Consider the following 22464-nt stretch of genomic DNA (forward strand, 5'->3'; position numbering starts at 1 on the left):
TGAGTTTTAATGACCCCAACCTAAGTGTATGTAAACTTCCGACTTCAACTGTAAATGGAAGTCTTCCATACTTTCCTCTGACATGACCACATACTTGTTTAATTTATGTTACAAGTCACACCCCTTGTTCAGTTAGGTGACTGAGACAAACAAAGACAGCCATTGATTATCTCCAGAATAAACTACCACAGAGCAGGTAGCTGCTTGCTGTTACGTCCGCGTAGGACAGAAACCACTGTACTTGTCAGAGCATGTAACACAACAAGCTCAGAGAACACCGTTTGACTCTCTCTCTCACACACCTTCAAAAGCATTTATTATATGAAACGACGTCTTAGAAAAACACACACCATGACGTTAGAATATACACAAGAATAAGTGATTGATTGTTACATCACGATAATGTTCTGGATAGCCAGCCACACCAGAAACCATGATAGGAGAGAGGCAGTGGCTAGCAACGCTGATAGTACATCACTGAGTTGAGGCCTCCCAATGTCAGAGAGAGAGAGAGAGAGAGTCATCATGCATCCTCAGTCAAAGATGTTTGCGATTGCCCCTTCACGCTTGAAAACCTTTCTAACACTATATTACAATGAATGTATGATCAAATATTTACAAAGGTCTTAAAATTCACGACTGATTGTTAATATGAACAGAATGCCTTTATTTCATGTAAAGAATATTCTACAGAGTATTTCATTCCCATGCCTGTTCAGTTAGTTACGGTCAGCTGTTGTGCATCCTCCTCACATTGCTACAAAACAAATCAGGAAAGAGAGTGGATCCTTCTGACATTGCTGCAAATAAATACCCATTCCTAGAACGCTTGGGCAGATTATACACAAGTATGGTAATATATATATATATACTGGCAGAATGGTGGATATACTGTACATTTCCAATAGAGGATGACCCAGCTCAACGAGCCAGCAACAACACTTCCACTGTCCTCTTCAGTTCAAATGTCTGAGGCATTATGGGGCATTATGGGTACTCCTCGCCGAGTACCTCCCCTGGCATGCCATGCCCTCCCACTGGGCGAGAAGGAGGGCTGTTTGCCCCATCCATCCTCTCCTATGTCCACAAGGCTCGTATTCATTAGTACACGCCGCAGCAGTATGTTTCGCAACGGAAAACAAACATTTCTTATTGGTTCAAGTTCAGGTCGTCACTCCCTGATTCAGTCCGTTTTCTTGCGTTTGGTTCCTAATGAATGCCACCCAGTCTTATCAGGCTCATGAGGAAGGCTCTGTGGCACCCTACATAGTGCACTACTTTTGACCTTTAGCTTACCAGTAGTGCACTATATAGGGAATAGGGTGCCATTTGGGACCCACCATGGCTCCTTCCTCAGACCACAGACACCCCCTGGGCAGGGCAGGTGAGAGCGGCAGCTACGTCGGGCCTCTCGATGCGGGCCAGCGCCGAGCACAGAAGCCCCAGAGTGGAGCCCTCCTGCTGAGCCCAGTTGGAAAGGAGGGTGTGTACAGGGGCCTCGCCGTGTCCAAACAGGTCCATCTGCTCGGGCTCGTAGCCCAGCGCGGCCCCCAGGGTCCTCCAGGAGCCTCTGCGGCCCCCGCTCCCCTCCTGGAGCAGACGCTCCACCTCCTCCTGTCTGTGGGGGGGCAGGTTGATGTACAGACGGCCGTCCTGCTTACTGTCCCTCTTACTACCTGGGGGTAGAATACACAACAGACACAGATCGTCACAAGTCCATTCAACAGTTATAATAGATGAGAATAGCCAATAAGAAAAGACGTCTGTAAGTTGTTCTGGATAAGAGTGTCTGATAAATGCTAAATGTGCTCTACATTGAGAGAGATGAGAACATGTATTTAACTTGGGCTTCTGTTCTCACTCCAGTAACAGTGTAGTGCAGTGAGGTTAATTGTGGCGTAGTCGTGAGATGGCTGTTGGTTGTTACCTTTACTTGGTTGGCCATCCTGCAGGCTGTGTGAGTCCAGGAACACGCCGCTGTCACTGTGGAGTTTTTCTCCTTCAGGACACGTCCCCAGCTCTGCAGCGCGGGCTTTACCCAACGCCTGCTTCTGCTTATACGACGTCCAGCTGACGAGACATGGGAGGAAACACTTCTACACTCTTCACTAAACATAACAACAGGATCATTTTTATCACAACCTATAACGGAAATACACGACGGCAATCGAAAGGTTTGCAAACAATTCTCCACCCCGTTATGCATTTAACAACTCCCTCCAGCCAATGCTCACACCAATGCAATGCTTCAAGTGTGGAGAATCAGGATGCAGCCAATGAGACGGCAGCGTGTCTCCTGTCAACTCACCACTTGTAGGCGACGTAGAGCAGCAGGCCCAGCACCACAGCAGCCAGAACAGATACGTAGACCAGGATGTGGTTGCTGCTCCCATCATCCTGAGGGGTGAACCCGGGGGCCCTGGGGGCTGCTCCTCCTCCAGGGGCAGGGCTGGCCTCCTCTCCATCATTCACCAACCCTAACCCAGGCAGGCGAGGAGCGGCCAGAGGGCCGTCAGACTCAGGGGGACGAGACAGGATGTGGAGCTTCTTATCTGTTGGTTGGAGAGAGATGGGAGACTGTTGATTACAGAACCACTGAACCATGAAGGAAACACTAAGGATAGAAGGGGGCCACTTGACATATCTGCCCTGTCCTTATCCCCGTCTCAGCATATCTGCCCTGTCCTTATCCCTGTCTCAACATATCTGCCCTGTCCTTATCCCCGTCTCAACATATCTGCCCTGTCCTTATCCCCGTCTCAACATATCTGCCCTGTCCTTATCCCCGTCTCAACATAGATGCCCTGTCCTTATCCCCGTCTCAACATATCTGCCCTGTCCTTATCCCCGTCTCAACATAGATGCCCTGTCCTTATCCCCGTCTCAACATATCTGCCCTGTCCTTATCCCCGTCTCAACATATCTGCCCCGTCCTTATCCCCGTCTCAACATATCTGCCCTGTCCTTATCCCCGTCTCAACATATCTGCCCCGTCCTTATCCCGTCTCAACATATCTGCCCCGTCCTTATCCCCGTCTCAACATATCTGCCCCGTCCTTATCCCGTCTCAACATATCTGCCCCGTCCTTATCCCCGTCTCAACATATCTGCCCCGTCCTTATCCCCGTCTCAACATATCTGCCCCGTCCTTATCCCCGTCTCAACATATCTGCCCCGTCCTTATCCCCGTCTCAACATATCTGCCCTGTCCTTATCCCCGTCTCAACATATCTGCCCTGTCCTTATCCCCGTCTCAACATATCTGCCCTGTCCTTATCCCCGTCTCAACATATCTGCCCTGTCCTTATCCCCGTCTCAACATATCTGCCCTGTCCTTATCCCCGTCTCAACATATCTGCCCTGTCCTTATCCCCGTCTCAACATATCTGCCCTGTCCTTATCCCCGTCTCAACATATCTGCCCTGTCCTTATCCCCGTCTCAGCATATCTGCCCTGTCCTTATCCCCGTCTCAACATATCTGCCCTGTCCTTATCCCCGTCTCAACATATCTGCCCTGTCCTTATCCCCGTCTCAGCATATCTGCCCTGTCCTTATCCCCGTCTCAACATATCTGCCCTGTCCTTATCCCCGTCTCAACATATCTGCCCTGTCCTTATCCCCGTCTCAACATATCTGCCCTGTCCTTATCCCCGTCTCAACATATCTGCCCTGTCCTTATCCCCGTCTCAGCATATCTGCCCTGTCCTTATCCCCGTCTCAACATATCTGCCCTGTCCTTATCCCCGTCTCAACATATCTGCCCTGTCCTTATCCCCGTCTCAACATATCTGCCCTGTCCTTATCCCCGTCTCAACATATCTGCCCTGTCCTTATCCCCGTCTCAACATATCTGCCCTGTCCTTATCCCCGTCTCAACATATCTGCCCTGTCCTTATCCCCGTCTCAGCATATCTGCCCTGTCCTTATCCCCGTCTCAACATCAAATCAAGGGCCTTGACACATCTACCATTGGCACAATGTTTTTTTGTAATAAGTCAATGACTGTGTAAAGAATGTGAGGGCTTTCATACCTACAGTTGAAGCAAACACAGTCACAAACAGTGAACATATTTGATAACACTACCAGCTATCTGAATAATGATCTTGTTGCCAAATTTAATCCAGCAGCAGTAGTCTGTGAGGGCCTGTCAGCTCCCAGCCCCCTCTGACCCAGTCAGCTACCAGCCCCCCCGACCCAGTCAGCTACCATCCCCTGACTCAGTCAACCCCCCCTCCTCTTTACCCCTTTCTACAGCCCCTGACTCAGTCACCCCCCCCCCCAAACCCCTCCTTACTCCTTCTACAGCCCCTGACTCAGTCACCCCCAAACCCTTCCTTACTCCTTCTACAGCCCATGACTCAGTCACCCCCAAACCCCTCCTTACTCCTTCTACAGCCCCTGACTCAGTCACCCCCCCCCCCCCCCAAACCCCTCCTTACTCCTTCTACAGCCGGCCCATTTTAGGATCAAACACGACTGGGGACTCCCCTGACCTCTATCTACAGTGTCAGATGGGGTGACCTGTGTGTTCAGATGACCAGACTCCTGGGGAGATCCAGGCCACTAGACCAAGGCTTGGTCATTTGGAGCCGGTGAGGGGTTACCATGTTGGGGTCACCAATGTGCCAAGGCCCTGGGGTCTGGTGTGGGGGTAGTTAGATTGTCAGGCCCTTTTTAAGAGCTGTCGGCTCCGAGCCATTTGACTGCAGCACTTAAGAGTGTTTTCTCTCTGTTGGACTGTGCTCATGTTTCCTCAAGTGTTGCTAAGTGTTCAGATTAGGTGTGGGTACAGGTGTTGGCCACATGTGTGTTCTCTCTCTCTCTCTCTCTCTCTCTCTCTCTCTCTCTCTCTCTCTCTCTCTCTCTCTCTCTCTCTCTCTCTCTCTCTCTCTCTCTCTCTCTCTCTCTCTCTCTCTCTCTCTCTCTCTCTCTCTCTCTCTCTCTCTCTCTCTCTCTCGGGCTTTATTGGCATGGGAAACATACTTTTGTATATATAGTGTCTGTGGACACCCCTTCAAATGAGTGGATTCAGCTATTTCAGCCACACCCGTTGCTGACAACTGTATCGAGCACACAGCAATGCAATGCAATCTCCATAGACAAAAATTGGCAGTAGAATGGCCTTACTGAAGAACTCAGTGACTTTCAACGTGGCACCGTCATAGGATTCCATCTTTCCAATAAGTCAGTTTGTCAAATGTCTGCCCTGCTAGAGCTGCCCCGGTCAACTTTAAGTCCATACGCACAGAGACTCACCCATGCAGAGGGTGTCAGAGTTGAGCTGGCAGGCTCTGATCTCCACCTCAGTGTCAGAGCACTGAGAGCAGGCCTGGCAGGGCTTGATATCACTCTTCTCCTCTGAGAACGTTCCTGGGCGACATGGTGTGCACTGGGTGTTCCCCTGGGCACCACACAGCCTCACCACCCCCTCGCCCCGTCCACACATGGTGCAGGCGGCACACAGCCCTGCCACACTCTTCCCATCCCGCCAAAGGTAGAAGTGCTGGTCACAGTCACAGTGGGTATCCTGGGTGGCGCTGCAGGAGGTCAGCTCTGGGATGCCAGCCGGGCAGCGGGCACAGGGGAGGCACGGGGAGAGACCGTCTGATGGGGAGAATGTTCCTAGAACATACAAGGTATAGGTGATTTGAATGTATCTCACAGTGTTATCAGTATGTGTTGTACTATAGCTGTATGTCTACTGGGGGAATGATATAAACAACAGCATCTAAACCCTATTGCCTCCATGACTCACCCTCAGGGCAAGGCTGGCACTTGGTGTCCTCCATCCCACACTCTACCTCCACCCCATGGCCTGGAGGACACGGGCTACAGCACTCCCCTGACTGGCTGAACTGCCCACTGACACAGGCATCTCCCAGGGCAACCTGGAAGGAGAAACAAAACAGTTAGCTTAGCATCAATGATCAGATAGATATAGTGTTGTATTTATTTGCAGATGCCAGTGACGAGGGAACTCTTTTATAGATCAAACTGATGAGTGCTAAGTGGTTGACAAGCCAACACATAGACATGTTCAAGACTATGATGGAAACTATGGTGACAAGCCAACACATAGATATGTTCAAGACTATGATGGAACCTATGGTGACAAGCCAACACATAGATATGTTCAAGACTATGATGGAAACTATGGTGACAAGCCAACACATAGATTGCTCAAGACTAGGATGGAAACTATGGTGACAACACATAGACATGTTCAAGACTATGATGGAAACTATGGTGACAAGCCAACACATAGACATGTTCAAGACTATGATGGAAACTATGGTGACAAGCCAACACATAGACATGTTCAAGATTATGATGGAAACTATGGTGACAAGCTATGTTTGGAGGAGTAAGAGCACAAGCGTCTCTCTCGGCTGGTCTCAGTCAAGGCCAGTCCAGTTCCACCAACCAAAGACTCAAAAATAAGACCTCAATGTTTGTGTAGAAATCAGGAAATCAATTACACACACCCCTTTTCCTGCCTCGACATCAGATGGAAAGAATGGGGAGAAGGTGGGCGTATTGAAAATAGTCTTTTTTTATATTTTGATCTGGCTCTGTTTTCAGAGTGCTGAGCGCTTATCTGCCCCGGCCGGGTAATGGAGGGGCCAGACTGAGGCCCAGATGGCACCCTATTCCCTATATGGGGCTCTACATTGGACCAGGGTCTATAGGGCTCGCCGGGCTCTGCTCAAAAGTAGTGCACTCTATAGGGAATAGGGTGCCTTTTGGGAGGCAGCCCCAGTGTGTGTTAAACATGAGGGATACATCAGACATTCCTAAGGGCTTATAGAGCCCAGTGCAGCCTAGCAGGAGGGACTGTCTTTAATCAGACTGGCTATAATCAGACTGGCTTTTAATTAGACTGGCTATAATCAGACTGGCTTTAAATCAGACTGGCTATATATAATCAGACTGGCTATAATCAGACTGGCTATATATAATCAGACTGGCTATAATCAGACTGGCTTTAAATTAGACTGGCTTTAAATTAGACTGGCTTTAAATCAGACTGGCTTTCAATTAGACTGGCTTTAAATCAGACTGGCTTTCAATTAGACTGGCTTTAAATCAGACTGGCTATAATCAGACTGGCTTTAATCCCATGGAAAGAATAAAACAAAGGAGAAGGAAAACACTGAGACATGAGGAAGAAGGAAGGAGTAGAAAGGGCTTCCTCCCTCCCACATTGACACATTCCACATGGGTGTGAATGACATTATAGTCACAATGTGTGTGTGTGTGTCTCTTGTCCTCAGACACAGTGAGGGGTGGGAGGAAGGGAGGGAGGGTGAGGAGGAGGGGAGACCGTTGTAGCCCCAGGCGGGTGTGTCAGTTAGCCCCCGCAGCCCAGCATGTGTGTCTATTTTGAGGGGGCCTTTGATGTCCCCCCCCCCCCAGCCCTGCAGGTGTGTGTGTGTGTGTGTGTGTCGCTCCCTCCCGACTGCCCCTCACTATGTCTAAGAACGAGATTTACACACACACACACACACACACACGCACACACTCCCCCCCCCCCATCAAGGCCCTCCTCTAAGGCAGTCAGGCATCTGAAACATGCCCATGTTGAGGGCTGATTGACCCACTAGCCATTATCCCTGGAGCCTGAGGGTAGACAGGAACTAACAGATGTCTAACAACTAACCTCCTGCTAACAGCTAAACAACCCTCTGATTTCTCCCCGACTCACTCCCAAATGGCACCCTATTCCCTTTATAGTACACACTTTTAACGAGGGCCAATAGGGTTCTGGTCAAAAGTAGTGCACTACGTAGGGAATAGGGTGCCATTTGGGAGAAACCGCTGTCTCCGATGTCTGCTCCAAGAAGCAGCTTGTGTCAACATGTGGAGCCTCCAACGAGCCCAACACACACAGGAACCAACGCACACACACACCATGCCAGTGGTCAGATGATGTGGATGCTACGCTACAGGACTGTTTTGCTAGCACAGACTGGAATATGTTCCGCGATTCATCCAATGGCATTGAGGAGTACACCACCTCAGTTACCGGCCTCATTAATAAGTGCATCTGCGACGTCGTCCCCACAGTGACCGTACGTACATATCCCAACCAGAAGCCATGGATTACAGGCAACATCTGCACCTAGCTAAAGGCTAAAGCTGCCACTTTCAATAAGAAGGACACTAATCCGGACGCTTATAAAAAATCCCGCTATTCCCTCAGACGAACCATCAAACAGGCAAAGTGTCAATACAAGACAAAGATTGAATACTACACTGGCTCTGGTGCTCGTCGGATGTGGCAGGGCATATACAAACTATTATGGACTACAAAGGGAAACACAGTCATGAGCTGCCCAGTGACGCGAGCCTACCAGATGAGCTAAATGCCTTTTATGCTCGCTTCGAGGCAAGCAACACTTAAGCATGCATGAGAGCACCAGCTGTTCCAGACGACTGTTTGATCACGTTCTCCGTAGTCGATGTGAGCAAGAACTTTAAACAGATCAACATTCATAAGGCCGCAGGACCAGAAAGATTACCAGGATGTGTACTCAGAGCATGTGCGGACCAAATGTGCAAATTACCTCAACTAACTTGTACCCCTGCACATTGACTCCCTGTATATAGCCTCATTATTGTTATTTTATTGTGCTACTTTTAATTTAATAAAACATTTTTACTTTAGTTTATTTAGTAAATATAACACTATTTTTAAGGGCTTGTAAGTAAGAATTCACTGTTGTATTTGGCCAATATGACAAATAACATTTAATTTAATTTGATCATTCCAGTCACAAAACTGCACCGAAACAATTCCACCACTAGAAAGAGAACAACTTTGAAGGGAAAGGAGGGTATGTTTCATTCCAAGAACAACAGCACAACTTTGAAGGAAAGGAGGGTACGTTTCATTCCAAGAACAACATCACAGCTTTGAAGGGAAGGAGGGCACATTTCATGCCAAGAAAAACAGCACAGAGGTTTTATTGCACCATTATTTGAGGAGCCAGACAACATGTGAACCTCAGCTAGCACAGATCTGCAGTATCAGGGTGATGGGAGCTCAGTTTCAACAGGTATTCATCTCAGCGATCACATGCGCTTCTACAGTGAGCTGTGGTTGTCTTATCACTGTGATATGTGGTTGTTCTACCTACCTTAGTTGAATGCACTGTCGGTTAATCACTCTGGATTAGAGTGTCTGCTAAATAACCACTGACTGTAAATCACTCTGGATTAGAGTGTCTGCTAAATAACCACTGACTGTAAATCACTCTGGATTAGAGTCTCTGCTAAATAACGACTGACTGTAAATCACTCTGGATTAGAGTGTCTGCTAAATAACTACTGACTGTAAATCACTCTGGATTAGAGTCTCTGCTAAATAACTACTGACTGTAAATCACTCTAGATTAGAGTCTCTGCTAAATAACTACTGACTGTAAATCACTCTGGATTAGAGTGTCTGCTAAATAACTACTGACTGTAAATCACTCTGGATTAGAGTCTGCTAAATAACTACTGACTGTAAATCACTCTGGATTAGAGTGTCTGCTAAATAACTACTGACTGTAAATCACTCTGGATTAGAGTGTCTGCTAAATGACAGAAAATGTACATGTGAGAATGGCCCATCACAGTGAGTTGTGTGAGAAGAGCTTGGCCAATGGCTTGTAGTCTCTTTCAACGGCCGTGTATTTAGCTTGTGTCCCAAATACACCCTATTCCCTACTTGGTGCACTTGTTTAGATCAGAGTCCTATAGGGTTCCATTTGGAATGCACAAGCATTGTTGTGAACCAGGCTTCCCGGGGAAGTTCCATGGCAGAAATCAGCTAAAGAGGGGTCAGAACCCGGAAATCAGTGACACCTCACAACATGTCAAACCAATCCAATGACCTGCTTGGGCGGAGCTCCAAAAGGTGCTCACCAGATTAGTGCCGTAGGAGCAACAGTGAGGACGACAACAGTTCAACAAAACAAGCACTGGTGACAAAAGAATGTTTACAGCACGCTGGATTTCACAACATTTTAGAATGTTTACAGCACGCTGGTTTTCACAACATTTTAGAATGTTTACAGCACGCTGGTTTTCACAGCATTTTAGAATGTTTACAGCACGCTGGTTTTCACAACATTTTAGAATGTTTACAGCACGCTGGTTTTCACAACATTTTAGAATGTTTACAGCACGCTGGTTTTCACAGCATTTTAGAATGTTTACAGCACGCTGGTTTTCACAACATTTTAGAATGTTTACAGCACGCTGGTTTTCACAACATTTTAGAATGTTTACAGCACGCTGGTTTTCACAGCATTTTAGAATGTTTACAGCACGCTGGTTTTCACAGCATTTTAGAATGTTTACAGCACGCTGGTTTTCACAACATTTTAGAATGTTTACAGCACGCTGGTTTTCACAGCATTTTAGAATGTTTACAGCACGCTGGTTTTCACAGCATTTTAGAATGTTTACAGCACGCTGGTTTTCACAACATTTTAGAATGTTTACAGCACGCTGGTTTTCACAACATTTTAGAATGTTTACAGCACGCTGGTTTTCACAGCATTTTAGAATGTTTACAGCACGCTGGTTTTCACAACATTTTAGAATGTTTACAGCACGCTGGTTTTCACAACATTTTAGAATGTTTACAGCACGCTGGTTTTCACAACATTTCAGAATGTTTACAGCACGCTGGTTTTCACAACATTTTAGAATGTTTACAGCACGCTGGTTTTCACAACATTTCAGAATGTTTACAGCACGCTGGTTTTCACAACATTTTAGAATGTTTACAGCACGCTGGTTTTCACAGCATTTTAGAATGTTTACAGCACGCTGGTTTTCACAGCATTTTAGAATGTTTACAGAACGCTGGTTTTCTTTTTTTAAATTTTTTAATTTATTTATATAAAAAAAAAAAAATCCCCCTTTTTTCCCCCAATTTCGTAGTATCCAATTGTTGTAGTAGCTACTATCTTGTCTCATCGCTACAACTCCCGTACGGGCTCGGGAGAGACGAAGGTTGAAAGTCATGCGTCCTCCGATACACAACCAACCAAGCCGCTGCTTCTTTAACACAGCGCACATCCAACCCGGAAGCCAGCCGCACCAATGCGCCGGAGGAAACACCGTGCACCTGGCCACCTTGGCTAGCGTACACTGCGCCCAGCCCGCCACAGGAGTCGCTGGTGCGCGATGAGACAAGGACACCCCTACCGACCAAGCCCTCCCTAACCCGGGCGACGCTAGGCCAATTGTGCGTCGCCCCACGGACCTCCCGGTCGCGGCCGGTTACGACAGAGCCTGGGCGCGAACCCAGGACTCTGATGGCACAGCTGGCGCTGCAGTACAGCGCCCTTAAGAGAACGCTGGTTTTCACAGCATTTTAGAATGTTTACAGCACGCTGGTTTTCACAGCATTTTAGAATGTTTACAGCACGCTGGTTTTCACAACATTTTAGAATGTTTACAGCACGCTGGTTTTCACAGCATTTTAGAATGTTTACAGCACACTGGTTTTCACAGCATTTTAGAATGTTTACAGCACGCTGGTTTTCACAGCATTTTAGAATGTTTACAGCACGCTGGTTTTCACAGCATTTTAGAATGTTTACAGCACGCTGGTTTTCACAGCATTTTAGAATGTTTACAGCACACTGGTTTTCACAGCATTTTAGAATGTTTACAGCACGCTGGTTTTCACAGCATTTTAGAATGTTTACAGCACGCTGGTTTTCACAACATTTTAGAATGTTTACAGCACACTGGTTTTACAGCATTTTAGAATGTTTACAGCACGCTGGTTTTCACAACATTTTAGAATGTTTACAGCACGCTGGTTTTCACAACATTTTAGAATGTTTACAGCACGCTGGTTTTCACAACATTTTAGAATGTTTACAGCACGCTGGTTTTCACAACATTTTAGAATGTTTACAGCACGCTGGTTTTCACAACATTTTAGAATGTTTACAGCACGCTGGTTTTCACAACATTTTAGAATGTTTACAGCACGCTGGTTTTCACAACATTTTAGAATGTTTACAGCACGCTGGTTTTCACAACATTTCAGAATGTTTACAGCACGCTGGTTTTCACAACATTTTAGAATGTTTACAGCACGCTGGTTTTCACAACATTTTAGAATGTTTACAGCACGCTGGTTTTCACAACATTTTAGAATGTTTACAGCACGCTGGTTTTCACAACATTTTAGAATGTTTACAGCACGCTGGTTTCACAGCATTTTAGAATGTTTACAGCACGCTGGTTTTCACAACATTTTAGAATGTTTACAGCACGCTGGTCTTCACAACATCTTGAATATTACCTGTAATGTTCACCTCCTGTAGCCTAACTGTCATCTAAAACAAATGTCATCCTGCACCTAAATTACAAGGCTTGGATTTGCACCTAAATTACAAGGCTTGGATTTGCACCTAAATTACAAGGATTGGATTTGCACCTAAATTACAAGGCTTGGATTTGCACCTAAATTACAAGGCTTGGATTTGCACCTAAATTACAAGGCTTTGATTTGCACCTAAATTACAAGGCTTGGATTTGCACCTAAATTACAAGGCTTGGATTTGCACCTAAATTACAAGGCTTGGATTTGCACCTAAATTACAAGGCTTGGATTTGCACCTAAATTACAAGGCCCCATAATGTCTTGAGTCATTAAGTATTCAACCCCTTTGTTATGGCAAGCCTAAATAAGTTCAGAAGTAAACATTTGCTTAACAAGTCACATAATAAGTAGAATGGACTCACTCTGTGTGCAATAATAGTGTTTAACATGATTTTTGATTGACTACCTCATCTCTGTACCCCACACATACAATTACCCATCCACTGAATTATAAATATTTTGTGGCAGCGATGCTGTCTGGTAGTGTCTCCAACTGCTGCTTCATCGTGCTGTAGACCAGAAACTGGCAACCGCACAACACACTACACACACACACACACGCACACACACACACTACACACACACACACACACACACACACACACACGAGAAAGTCCAGACATGGTCCACTCCAGCTCTACTTTGCTCTGCAGAGCCAGACCCATTGGCATTTCCTCTTGTGCTGACCAAATATAGAGTTAAATATTCCCCTCCGTGCACCAGTTCATGGGGTGGAGTGTGTGTGTGTGCGCGTGTGTGCGCGTGTGTAGTGTGTGTGTGTGTATAAACATCCACCCTGCCCAGGGCTTAATGACCACAGTAATCAGGACTGGGACTAACAGAGCTCTGATTTATGGACCTCAGAGGGAATTTGTGTAAAAGGTCTCCGTACTCGCCTACTGAACAGGAAAAGGCAGTTGAGAAAGTCAACATGAAAAGTGACCCGATTTGCATATGACATCAGAGTGGAATCTTGTTCCAAAAAAAGTGCTGACTTGTTAGAATTTTGATGAACTATATTAGAATCATTGTGTACTGTGCTGTTATATGCTAGCTTATATAAACCATTTTCAGACTGTTATGGGGTAGCTCAGGACTTGCTTACATACAGAGCCAAGTAGCCTACACAGTCGACACCTCCTTGGCTCAAGGACCATGAGAAAAGAGAACACATAGACCTGATCTGTCTGCACCAGGGCCACTGGCGAGAGTTGAGGGGCCGCAGTTGCTCTCTCCACTTCAGTACTAGAGGACTTGATTCCCTGGTGAGAGGAGACCTCCATGGAGCCCTCTCTGCTTTCAAAAGGTGCTATGAACTCCACGGCTGTCACGGTCACTCCGTCAACACACACATAAGCAACACACACACACACACACACACAAAAGGGTGAATACACACAGAAGCACATGTACACACAGAAGCGCGCAGTCACACACACTCCCTAAAGCCGCCCTTTGGCCTTTTTGCAATGCGATCCCATTTGACATGATATTTGACTCCTTGGCTGCAGCAGCATGGAGTTTCCACGTGAGAGTGATGAGCACATAAAAGGGTGGGGAGCCCCAGGAGGCAGGGCTCTCCCTCCACCCTGACCCTCCCACCCTGGGGACAGCAGCATGGTGTCACCACCTCCACCCTGAGGACAGCAGCGTGGTGTCACCACCTCCACCCTGAGGACAGCAGCGTGGTGTCACCACCTCCACCCTGGGGACAGCAGCGTGGTGTCACCACCTCCACCCTGGGGACAGCAGCGTGGTGTCACCACCTCCACCCTGAGGACAGCAGCGTGGTGTCACCACCTCCACCCTGAGGACAGCAGCGTGGTGTCACCACCTCCACCCTGAGGACAGCAGCGTGGTGTCACCACCTCCACCCTGAGGACAGCAGCGTGGTGTCACCACCTCCACCCTGAGGACAGCAGCGTGGTGTCACCACCTCCACCCTGAGGACAGCAGCGTGGTGTCACCACCTCCACCCTGAGGACAGCAGCGTGGTGTCACCAGCTCCACCCTGAGACGTCCAGCAGAAACAGAAGAACAGGAGATGTAGATAGAGGTCCTGTAGTGCACTATGTAGGGAATAGGGTGCTATTTGGGATGCATATAATTGCCTCCATGACTCATTATCTGGGCAAGTCTGGTCAAAATGTGGACCTATCGGCCCTGGTCAAAAGTAGTGCACAATATAGGGAATAGGTTGCCATTTGGGAGGCAGTGCACTATATACGCAATAGGGTGCCATTTTGGGACAGACACACTAAGGCAGAGGGAAGTGTAGGGAGGGTGGAGCTAGCGCTGCTTGCCTGTCTGATTGGTCCATGATTTTAATCTGCACACTGATTACTGTCATCAGCAGTAGCAGGTCATCTTTAAAAAGTCAACGTTTGGAATCTGGAACTTTTTTTTTGTTAACCATGTTTTGTTCCAGTCAGGGAATATGCTGAGCTTTCCATCTCCTCCTAACAGCATGACAAACTACTGGATACCAATAGCCATGCCACTGTAAGCCTGCTTGTCTGTCTGCAATTTATTATTCAAGTTCTCAAAATGCTGAGTTACTCTCTCAAAGATGTCGCTGTGGGAAAGCAAAGTGGCGGTCGTGAGTTCAAGTGAAAACCAACCAGAAAACTGCTTAGCGTCAACATGGAAATTACATTTACTGTTCTGTTACAAACAGGGTCGCCCTTCTCTCGCCACAGACTGAGAGAAATTATAATTTCTTTGCTCCGGATATCCAGACCGCAGCGATAGTTTTACTCATGACGCATTTCTACCAGGAATTGCCGCAAGGAAGGACTATGGCACTATCTATGAATTGTAATACCGTTTGGTAATGTAACAGAGGACCTTGGACAATCAAACCACTAACATTAGTGGGCCGGTGTGATTCAACGACAAGTATAATGATATTTAATACATTGAGGTTTGAAAAAACATTCATATTAAGCAGAGAAAACTAATTGCTGAAGTTCACCAAAAAAAAAGTTTTTTTTAAAATTTTCAAACAAACCTCTGTGATAGAAACAAAGGTGTGTTTTGGGGAAACAAACCGTTGTTTTCCATTTAAAATGAACGTTTGTTGTTTTTATCCCCTCATTAAACAGATAAATATCTTTCCGGGGTCACATGAATGCAGAGTGAATTAAGATCTGATGGAGTTTTATCTCTAGTGCTTTGATCTTGAAGAAAGGGTTAGGCCCTGGGAACATGACAAGACATGCCGCCTCTCCTCTCCTCTACAGGCCCTCGGGTCTGTTGGACTTGAAAGGAGATGGAGTGTCAAATTGTCATCTTCTCCAGCTGTGGAAAGGATTATTTTGACACTTTGATCTGTACAAATCAAATCTCTCACTTTAACTACCTGCATTAACGTTTAAATGACACACACTTATAATACAGCCTAAGCCTTATCAATTGGTATGGAAGATAAACTCAGATCAGAAAAGAAAAATAGAGTTTATCTCTGAGTAAAAGCAGGAGAGTTGTAGATAATGACAATATGTCACATTCTGTAGCTATACAGAACATTGTCAATGTAGAGTGAGAAGTTGGCTAGATTACAATGTAACACAACCAAGATGCAAGGCATCTAATCATTGCCAGCTTCCAATTGGCTCATTCACCACCACCCTCCTCCCCCCTGTAACTATTCCCCAGGTCGTTGCAGTAAATGAGAATGTGTTCTCAGTCAAATGACCTGGTAAAATAAGGGTTAAATAAAATAAATCATGTAATTACAATGTAGCGCGTGCGTAATGCCAACATAGTTTACAATGTAGCCAAAATCATTAACTTTATGCAGATTGGCTAAATAATGAATTCGCCTCATGTTGGACAGTAATGTGCGTTACTATACATTGCACTCTCAGCAGAAAATAACAGGGAGGGAATTGATCTGTTCGTGTATTACTGTACAGTAGCCTATGAGATATATTAGTGAGTTACAGCCTATGTATATCAGGAACAGGAGCGACATGACACTTACATTTACGAACAGAAAAAGTGTGCAGACCCAAAGCGCATCCATGTCACAGTTCTTCGCCGATGGAAAATCCCGTACAATGAGTTGGCTATACCCCTTCAAAAGTCTTTGGGACCGAAGAAGGCTTTAATAGCCTACTCCGTGAGACGTAACCCAGGTAAATGCCAAAAAAGCGCACCTAGGTTCCTAAAAACTATTCACAGCTGTCAAGAAATCACTTTGAGAGTAACAAGAACACGACCAAACGAGAGCATGTTTTTTAACTGCATCAAAGTATCCTTACACATACCGCGGAAGAAAAATTGCCTCAGAACTCAACAGCAAGTCCGAGTGCCGCTTCTCTTAAGTGAAATCAACTGCCATGAAAGAAAACGTCAGGAAAACAGTAAAAAATCCTCTTCTTTAGGCTACACACCATCTACTTTTACTGTAGACCGTTTCTTTGTTACATTCCCTACAGTTGAGTCACACTTCAATCTTTGTTGGCATGTTCCTCTTGCAGAGTGTGAGTCTGAAGCGCAGCGTTTTGGCCCCTCGATCTTCAAGCGCTTGGTTCACTTTCGACGCCTTCAGCTCTCTACGGCTGGAGCCCGGGTCCTCGCTTTGTGATTGGCTGATACGCGACGGCAATAAACACATTGAAGTGATATTCAAATGGAGATGAAACTTGATACACTGTAATAAATAAAGGGGATACATTCCGGAAGATGCCTTTAGGGATCTGTTTAAAGAATGGACGTTGGGACTTTGATGTAGCCCGGGCTGTATTTTGCGGTCTTAATTTTTAAACCCCCGGTTATTTCTCCAGGGGGGTTACAGAAATTACTATTTTGTGGCTAATATTCTCCGTCACACTCTTTTTTTATTAACAATAATAACACAAATCATAGCCTATATTTTTTTTGTATATATGTAAATAAGCACATGCTTATAAAATGATATGTTGTATATAAATTATATAGGATAATTAAGATATCAATGTAGAATATTGTAACCTAGCAGTTGTAATACCGGTAAGTAGGTTAAACTATACCGTAATAGACTATTGAAGCACAAACACAGATATTTAGCTTAGTCCTAAATAATGTCAGGGCTATTTAATTAATGTACTATTTGCAAGTCGCTTTGGATAACAGCTTCTGCTAATGACTAAAATATAGATGTAATAGCCCAGACATTATTTAAACAGTTTTCAAATATTCAGGGAAGGTATATGGTATAGCCTCTATATTTTAGGTTTTTGGACCAGCTGCCTCTATACATAACTCATTTCAGGTACTTAATTTTAGTAGCCTAGAAAGTAGTCTCACACAGTAGCCTATTGTTACGTCCCAAATGGCACCCTATTCCCTATATGGTGCCCTGCTCAAATGTAGTGCACTAGATAGGGAATAAGGTGCCATTGGGACATTCCGACAGTAGCCTACCAGAGTTGTAACATATCAGTGACCTCCTCTGTTGATTGTTCTATCCTGGCTGTCTCTTCCTCTTCTGCCTCTCTCTCTCTCCAGCAGCCAGACAGTCTTTGAAGTGGTACTGCTATTGTGTCTGAGAGACGTCTCCATTTGTCCCCCTCTGAAGTCCCAGGACCCCATGCGGTGCCTTCGTAACTATTTACAAGGTGTGTCATTCACCCAATGTTTGTCTTAGAAATCCTTTTGTATAATTTAAAAGATCTAACATGAACTTGAAAAGCTGCTACTTTCTGCATGCCTGGGTCACGCCCATAAAATGGATGACCTCTGATCGTAACTAATAGGCCTATTAAATAGCCCAGACATTATTTAGGCCTAAGCTAAATATCAGTGATTGTCCTTCAACATGCTACTACAGTAGAGCTTAGCCTACATACTGGTTTTACAAGTGCTAGGTTACAATATTATACATTGACATCCTAATTATCCAATATAATGTGTGTACAACATATACTTTTATAAGCATGTACCTACACTATGTATACAAAGTATGTGGACTCTCCTTCAAATTAGTGGCTTCAGATATTTCAGCCACACCCGTAGCTGACAGGTGAATAACATTGAGCACAGGGCCATGTAATCTCCATAAACAAACACTGGGCAGAATAACAGGCGGTGGGCATCCTATGACGGTGCCACATTTGAAAGTCACTGAGCTCTTCAGTAAAGCCATGTAAGTACTGAAGAGCTCATTGACTTTCAAATGTGGCACCGTCATAGGATGCCCACCTTTCCAACAAGTCAGTTCATCAAATGTCGGCCCTGTTAGAGCTGCCCCAGGCAACTGTTAGTGCTGTTATTCTGCCCTGTTAGAGCTGCCCCAGTCAACTGTAAGTGCTGTTATTCTGCCCTGTTAGAGCTGCCCCAGGCAACTGTAAGTGCTGTTATTCTGCCCTGTTAGAGCTGCCCCAGGCAACTGTAAGTGCTGTTATTCTGCCCTGTTAGAGCTGCCCCAGGCAACTGTTAGTGCTGTTATTCTGCCCTGTTAGAGCTGCCCCAGGCAACTGTAAGTGCTGTTATTCTGCCCTGTTAGAGCTGCCCCAGGCAACTGTAAGTGCTGTTATTCTGCCCTGTTAGAGCTGCCCCAGGCAACTGTAAGTGCTGTTATTCTGCCCTGTTAGAGCTGCCCCAGGCAACTGTAAGTGCTGTTATTCTGCCCTCTTAGAGCTGCCCCAGGCAACTGTAAGTGCTGTTATTCTGCCCTGTTAGAGCTGCCCTGGTGCTGTTATTCTGCCCTGTTAGAGCTGCCCCAGGCAACTGTAAGTACTGTTATTCTGCCCTGTTAGAGCTGCCCCAGGCAACTGTAAGTGCTGTTATTCTGCCCTGTTAGAGCTGCCCCAGGCAACTGTAAGTGCTGTTATTCTGCCCTGTTAGAGCTGCCCCAGGCAACTGTAAGTGCTGTTATTCTGCCCTCTTAGAGCTGCCCCAGGCAACTGTAAGTGCTGTTATTCTGCCCTGTTAGAGCTGCCCTGGTGCTGTTATTCTGCCCTGTTAGAGCTGCCCCAGGTAAGTGCTGTTATTTTAAGTAGTTTTTTTAAACCTTTATCTAACTAGGCAAGTCAGTTAAGAACAAATTCTTATTTTCAATGATGGCCTAGGAACAGTGGGTTAACTGCCTTGTTCAGGGGCAGAACAACAGATTTTTACCTTGTCAGCTCAGGGATTCGATCTTGCAACCTTTCGGTTACTAGTCCAACGCTCTAATCACTAGGCTACCTGCCACCCCAAGTGCTGTTATTGTGAAGTGGAAACGTCTAGGAGCAACAACGGCTCAGGTAGGCCACACAAAACGGTAGGCCACACAAGCTAATAGAACGGGATAGCTGAGCGCTGAAGGACGTAGCGCGTAAAAATCGTCTGTCCTCAGTTGCAACACTCACTACAGAGTTCCAAACTGCCTTTGGAAGCCACATCAGCGCAATAACTGTTCGTCGGGAGCTTCATGAAATGGGTTTCCATGGCCGAGCAGCCGCACACAAGCCTAAGATCACCACGTGCAATGCCAAACGTCGTCTGGAGTGGTGTAAAGCTCACTGCCATTGGACCCTGGAGCAGTGGAAACACATTACCTGGAGTGATGAATCATGCTTCACCATCTGGCAGTCCGACGGACAAATCTGAGTTTGGCGGATGCCAGGAGAACGCTACCTAACGAATGCATAGTGCCAACTGTAAAGTTTGGTGGAGAAGGAATAAAGATCTGGGGCAATTTTTCATGGTTCGGACTTGGCCCCTTAGTACCAGTGAAGGGAAATCTTAATGCTACAGCATACAATTACATTCTAGAGAATTCTGTGCTTCCAACTTTCTGGCAACAGTTTGGAGAAGGCCCTTTCCAGTTTCAGCATGACAATGCCAACTAGCACAAAGCTTGGTTCATACAGAAATTATTTATTTAGATCGGTGTGGAAGAACTTGACTGGCCTGCACAGAGCCCTGACCTCAACCCCATCGAACACCTTTGGGATGAATTGGAACACAGATTGCGAGCCAGGCCTAATCGCCCAACATCAGCGTCCAACCTCACTGATGCTCTTGTGACTGAATGGAAGTAAGTCCCTGCAGCAATGTTCCAACATCTAGTGGACTGCCTTCCCAGAAGAGTGGAGGCTGTTATAGCAGCAAAGAGGGGAACCAACTCCATATTAATGCCCATGCTTTTGGTCATGTAGTGTATTTACTAAAACTATAGGCTAATATTAGTGTTATTCATGTTAATAAAAAGACTGGCAGGGGAGAATATTAGCCACAAATATAAATATCAGTAACCACTAGGAAAAATAACTATAGGCTTTGAAAGTGACTCGACCACTTGAAGAACTTGGGGCCAAAACGCTGCACATCAGACTCTCACACTGCAAGAGGAACATGTCAACAAAGATTAACAGTGTGACTCAACTGAGGGGAATGTAAACAAACAAACAAACAAATGTTTGGTACGATAAAAACACGACAGTCAATAAAGCAGCTATCAAGTGTTAGTTCAACGCAGACCAGTACAACATCAAGTGTTAGTTCAACACAGACCAGTACAACATCAAGTGTTAGTTCAACACAGACCAGTACATCAAGTGTTAGTTCAACACAGACCAGTACAACATCAAGTGTTAGTTCAACACAGACCAGTACAACATCAAGTGTTAGTTCAACACAGACCAGTACATCAAGTGTTAGTTCAACACAGACCAGTACAACATCAAGTGTTAGTTCAACACAGACCAGTACAACATCAAGTGTTAGTTCAACACAGACCAGTACAACATCAAGTGTTAGTTCAACACAGACCAGTACAACATCAAGTGTTAGTTCAACACAGACCAGTACATCAAGTGTTAGTTCAACACAGACCAGTACATCAAGTGTTAGTTCAACACAGACCAGTACAACATCAAGTGTTAGTTCAACACAGACCAGTACATCAAGTGTTAGTTCAACACAGACCAGTACAACATCAAGTGTTAGTTCAACACAGACCAGTACATCAAGTGTTAGTTCAACACAGACCAGTACATCAAGTGTTAGTTCAACACAGACCAGTACAACATCAAGTGTTAGTTCAACACAGACCAGTACATCAAGTGTTAGTTCAACACAGACCAGTACAACATCAAGTGTTAGTTCAACACAGACCAGTACAACATCAAGTGTTAGTTCAACACAGACCAGTACATCAAGTGTTAGTTCAACACAGACCAGTACAACATCAAGTGTTAGTTCAACACAGACCAGTACAACATCAAGTGTTAGTTCAACACAGACCAGTACAACATCAAGTGTTAGTTCAACACAGACCAGTACATCAAGTGTTAGTTCAACACAGACCAGTACAACATCAAGTGTTAGTTCAACACAGACCAGTACAACATCAAGTGTTAGTTCAACACAGACCAGTACAACATCAAGTGTTAGTTCAACACAGACCAGTACATCAAGTGTTAGTTCAACACAGACCAGTACAACATCAAGTGTTAGTTCAACACAGACCAGTACAACATCAAGTGTTAGTTCAACACAGACCAGTACAACATCAAGTGTTAGTTCAACACAGACCAGTACAACATCAAGTGTTAGTTCAACACAGACCAGTACAACATCAAGTGTTAGTTCAACACAGACCAGTACAACATCAAGTGTTAGTTCAACACAGACCAGTACAACATCAAGTGTTAGTTCAACACAGACCAGTACAACATCAAGTGTTAGTTCAACACAGACCAGTACAACATCAAGTGTTAGTTCAACACAGACCAGTACAACATCAAGTGTTAGTTCAACACAGACCAGTACAACATCAAGTGTTAGTTCAACACAGACCAGTACATCATCAAGTGTTAGTTCAACACAGACCAGTACATCAAGTGTTAGTTCAACACAGACCAGTACAACATCAAGTGTTAGTTCAACACAGACCAGTACAACATCAAGTGTTAGTTCAACACAGACCAGTACATCAAGTGTTAGTTCAACACAGACCAGTACAACATCAAGTGTTAGTTCAACACAGACCAGTACATCAAGTGTTAGTTCAACACAGACCAGTACAACATCAAGTGTTAGTTCAACACAGACCAGTACAACATCAAGTGTTAGTTCAACACAGACCAG

The 22464-nt window shown here is 45.4% G+C and overlaps 1 protein-coding gene across 2 annotated transcripts; it reads right to left on the reverse strand.

Annotated features, from left to right (window-relative positions):
- Window positions 1-299: 299 nt before the first annotated feature.
- LOC139404973 (tumor necrosis factor receptor superfamily member 16-like) lies at window positions 300-16944 on the reverse strand. Of its 2 annotated transcripts, none has more exons than XM_071147524.1 (6): window positions 16388-16944; window positions 5758-5890; window positions 5259-5624; window positions 2309-2552; window positions 1928-2070; window positions 300-1676 (listed from the first exon to the last, which is right to left on the reverse strand). In XM_071147524.1, exons 1-6 carry the CDS (start codon window positions 16427-16429, stop codon window positions 1354-1356), a joined length of 1251 nt encoding a protein of 416 aa, XP_071003625.1. In that variant the 5' UTR covers window positions 16430-16944; the 3' UTR covers window positions 300-1353. The 2 variants fall into 2 exon arrangements, with proteins under 2 accessions (XP_071003625.1, XP_071003626.1); XM_071147525.1 differs by having other exon boundaries at window positions 1162-1676; window positions 1928-2093; window positions 16388-16550.
- Window positions 16945-22464: the final 5520 nt, after the last annotated feature.

The sequence above is a fragment of the Oncorhynchus clarkii genome, unplaced genomic scaffold (genome assembly GCF_045791955.1).
Source record: "Oncorhynchus clarkii lewisi isolate Uvic-CL-2024 unplaced genomic scaffold, UVic_Ocla_1.0 unplaced_contig_10381_pilon_pilon, whole genome shotgun sequence".
Lineage (NCBI taxonomy): Eukaryota > Metazoa > Chordata > Actinopteri > Salmoniformes > Salmonidae > Oncorhynchus > Oncorhynchus clarkii.

Coding starts and splice junctions, on each gene's coding strand:
- LOC139404973 (XM_071147524.1), bottom strand. CDS start 16,429: ATGGATGCGCTTTGGGTCTGCACACTTTTTCTGTTCGTAAAT. Junction 5,891..16,387: donor CACTTTTTCTGTTCGTAAAT/GTAAGTGTCATG, acceptor TTCTCCTTCCAG/GTTGCCCTGGGAGATGCCTG. Junction 2,071..2,308: donor CTCTACGTCGCCTACAAGTG/GTGAGTTGACAG, acceptor ATGTCTCGTCAG/CTGGACGTCGTATAAGCAGA.